This window comes from Notolepis coatsorum (assembly GCF_963971535.1).
Source record: "Notolepis coatsorum genome assembly, chromosome: 1".
Lineage (NCBI taxonomy): Eukaryota > Metazoa > Chordata > Actinopteri > Aulopiformes > Paralepididae > Notolepis > Notolepis coatsorum.
In genome coordinates, this window is record NC_140165.1 from 11434472 (window position 1) to 11438060 (window position 3589).

The 3589-nt window shown below is 53.6% G+C and overlaps 1 protein-coding gene across 1 annotated transcript in view; it reads right to left on the reverse strand.

Moving 5' to 3' along the window:
* The window catches only part of LOC311231041 (vang-like protein 1), a gene marked incomplete at its 5' end in the record, with an annotated part of 16812 nt that extends 14103 nt beyond the window's left edge, over nt 1–2709 (reverse strand). Inside the window, 1 exon segment of the mRNA XM_084317510.1 lies at nt 2695–2709. Within this exon segment, the coding sequence (XP_084173636.1) occupies nt 2695–2709 (15 nt within the window).
* Nucleotides 2710–3589: the final 880 nt, after the last annotated feature.

Sequence of the window (3589 nt, forward strand, 5' to 3'; positions counted from 1 at the left end):
CCCCACACAGCTGCATGTCCCCTTGAGGTTTTTGTGGCGCGAGCGACTGAGAGAACGAGGACTGAACACACAGGGCAGCCTCTCTCTCTCTCTCTCTCTCTCTCTCTCTCTCTCTCTCTCTCTCTCTCTCTCTCTCTCTCTCTCTCTCTCTCTCTCTCTCTCTCTCTCTCTCTCTCTCTCTCTCTCTTCTCTCTCTCTCCCCCCTCTCCTCCTCTCCCCCTCTCTCTCTCTCCCCTCTCCCCCCTCTCCTCCTCTCCCCCTCTCTCTCTCTCCCCTCTCCCCCCTCTCCCCCTCTCCCCCCTCTCTCCTCCTCTCCCCCCTCTCCCCTCTCTCCCCCTCTCCCCCTCTCCTCCTCTCCCCCCTCTCTCCCCCTCTCTTCCCCCTCTCCTCCTCTCCTCTCCCCCCTCTCCTCTCTCTCCCCTCTCTCCCCCCTCTCCTCCTCTCCCCCCTCTCTCCCCCTCTCTTCCCCCTCTCCTCCTCTCCTCTCCTCTCCCCCCTCTCCTCTCTCTCCTCTCTCTCCCCTCTCTCCCCCCTCTCTCCCCCCTCTCTCTCCCCCTCTCCCCTCTCCCCCCTCTCCTCCTCTCCCCCCTCTCTCCCCCTCTCTTCCCCCTCTCCTCCTCTCCTCTCCTCTCCCCCCTCTCCTCTCTCTCCTCTCTCCCCCCTCTCTCCCCCCCTCTCTCTCCCCCTCTCCCCCATCTCCCCCTCTCCCCCCTCTCTCCCCCCTCCCCCTCCCCCCCTCTCCCTCTCTTCCCCCTCTCCTCCTCTCCCCTCTCTCTCCTCCTCTCCCCCTCTCCCCCCCTCTCCCCCTCTCCCCTCTCTCCCCCTCTCCCCCCTCTCTCCCCCTCCCCTCTCTCCCCCTCCCCCCCTCTCCCTCTCTTCCCCCTCTCCTCCTCTCCCCTCTCTCTCCTCCTCTCCCCTCTCCCCCTCTCCCCCTCTCCCCTCTCTCCTCCTCTCCCCCTCTCCCCCTCTCCCCCTCTCCCCCTCTCCCCTCTCTCCCCCTCTCCCCCCTCTCTCCCCCTCTCCCCCTCTCCCCACTGCTATCGCTCAATCATCTCAGGCCTGTCGGTTAGGATTTCCATCAGACGATTCACTCCACACTGAGGTTCGAGAAAGAAAAAAAAAACACAATTGCGTTATCGCCTTCACTTTGCTTCAAACGTGTGTACTTTGCATGTGTGTATGTGTGTGTGTGTGTGTGGGGGGGGGGTGATGAGGGAAGATATTCGATATAGAAGGTATTGGAAATGATGAAATCAGATCATTCACAGCTCTCCTGCACACAATAATTTCCGACTCGTAGATTTCTGGCGGACGGGCGGTGACGGATTTGGGAGGTGAAGGTTCCTCTGAAACGGTCTGCTAAAGAGACTCTGGGCTCCTTCCAGCAGAGGAGGGGCGGCGGCGGCTGAGATAGAGACATGGCAGAAGTCTCAGGTTCTCCAAATATCCCTGTCAATCAAAACACCGTTTCCTCAGAGTGCGTTTTCTATCTGTCAAGGGTCATAGAAAGTCAGGATGAGACCCGTCTCCATCCCCCTCCTCCTCCCCCTCCTTCTCCTCCTCCTCCTCCTCCTCCCCCTCCTCCTCCTCCTCCCCCCTCCCTCCCTCCCTCCCTCCCTCCTCAGAGGTGTATCTCCACCTTGTGCTTTTCGTCTGGGCATGACCTGTTGCTAGGTAACCCTGGGTCACAGCTGCACACTAAGGTAGACCCTTTCTTTTTATTTTTTTCCCCCCTCTTTTTATTTATCAGTGAGTTATGTGGGAGACGGGGGGCTGTAATTTATTAGTCTGATATTGGGAAGGCAGATAGCAACTTTGGGATTGTAAAAAGAGGCAGCGAAGGCCTATAGCTCATCAAAATGCGTATATTCCGTGGCCGGGGGCTGGCGGGCCGCTGAGGAGATTCACTACACAGAGCCTCGTGACATTTTAAATTCAGCCCCCTTCTTCTTCTTCTTCTTCTTTTTTTTTTACTAAGGAAATCAAGTATTAGGCACAACAAAGCCAATGGTAATGCACGCTCCACGCTCGTGATTGAACAGATGTGGTCCGAGCCGAGGGCCGGGGAGGAGGACTGGCCTGTAGTTCATTTATCTGATTCATCATGTCCATGTCATCAATTGACTGGGCTCGGAGATATACATGCGTGTACAAACTAGAAGAAAATAAAGGAAATGTTATTTGCTTTAGTTTTTATTATTATTATTTATATTATTATTATTATTATTATTATTATTATTATTATTATTATTACTACTATTGATTATTATTCTCTAACTGTCGTGCCATAATAATGGTCGTTAGAATGTTCAGCGCTCAGAATTCTAATCCCGCATGGCATCGTAGACCTACTGGTTCAGTCATGTGGAATATTCTAGCAGAAAACACCGTTTATCCTCCTTTTCTTCCCCCCAATTTCACAGGGCCCGTCCTTTTGGTTGTTGTTGTTGTCGTTGTTGTTTTCCTTTCAGAGGGAATTCGCACAATCCGACGGTCCGAGCCGTTCTACACGTCCAGGTTTTGTTCCACGGTCGTTTTATCTCTTGTATACTTTGGATGGATGTGACACTAATTCATGACGCATCTGTTGTTGTGTTGTTTTGGGAGTGTCAGCCCCCCCCCCCCCCCCACAACCCCCAGCGCAGCCTACCTCGGTGTCCTAATGAAAGCACACGCTTGCGTCCCAGGTCTCACCCGCGATGCCGCCATCGCGCTTTGTTAAACCCCACACCCCATCCCCCCCACCCCTCTAATGTGTGTGTGATGAATATTTTTCAGATGCTGCTTCCTCTCTAGGCCATATCTGATCAAAACAAACGCACCTGCACTTCTTCTTCTTTATTTTTCTCTCTCTCTCTTCCCCCCAACACCCCCCCCCCCCCCCTTTTTTTTTTTTTTTGCAACCTCAACTCCCCCGAGACCAGTAAAAATTGACTCCCTGGCTTCCTCCACGAGGCAATTACGTGCCATCTGTCCCTGTCTTGGTGGGTTCCAGCTCGCTTTGTTTCTGCGATTGTTCCTCTAATATCATAGCCCCCCCCCCCGAAAGTGTTAGAGAGGAGGAGGAGAGAGAGAGAGAGAGGAGGAGGAGAGGAGGAGGCAGGAGGAGGAGGGAGGAGGAGGACACGAAATGAGGAGTGGCATGAGGAGGAATTAATGGAATCTAACGGCAGAACCGGATCTGCCCCTCTGGAAGATGATAGTCCCTGCAGAACGGGCCCATTACCATATTCATCACCTCGTATATTGGCTGCTATATGCAGAGTGGAGGAGAGGAGGAGGAGGAGGAGGAGGAGGAGGAGGAGGAGGAGGAGGAGGAGGAGTGAGATAGCCTCTGACTTTTTTGACCGCCTCTCGTTCCAATACCCCCCCCCCCCCCCCCCTCTCTAACTTGTTTTTAATTGTTTTGCCATCAACAAGTCCTCTCACTAACTGACTTTAACGCGCCATTTATCGTCTGTTTTTTTTTCTTTTTCCGGTGCCGTCGCCGTGCCGTGGTGATAATAACAACCCATTAGCGCCGCTGTCATATATACGTGTTGTACCGATATACCGTCTGGTTGTTATGTTTTGCCGCGCTGAATCACGT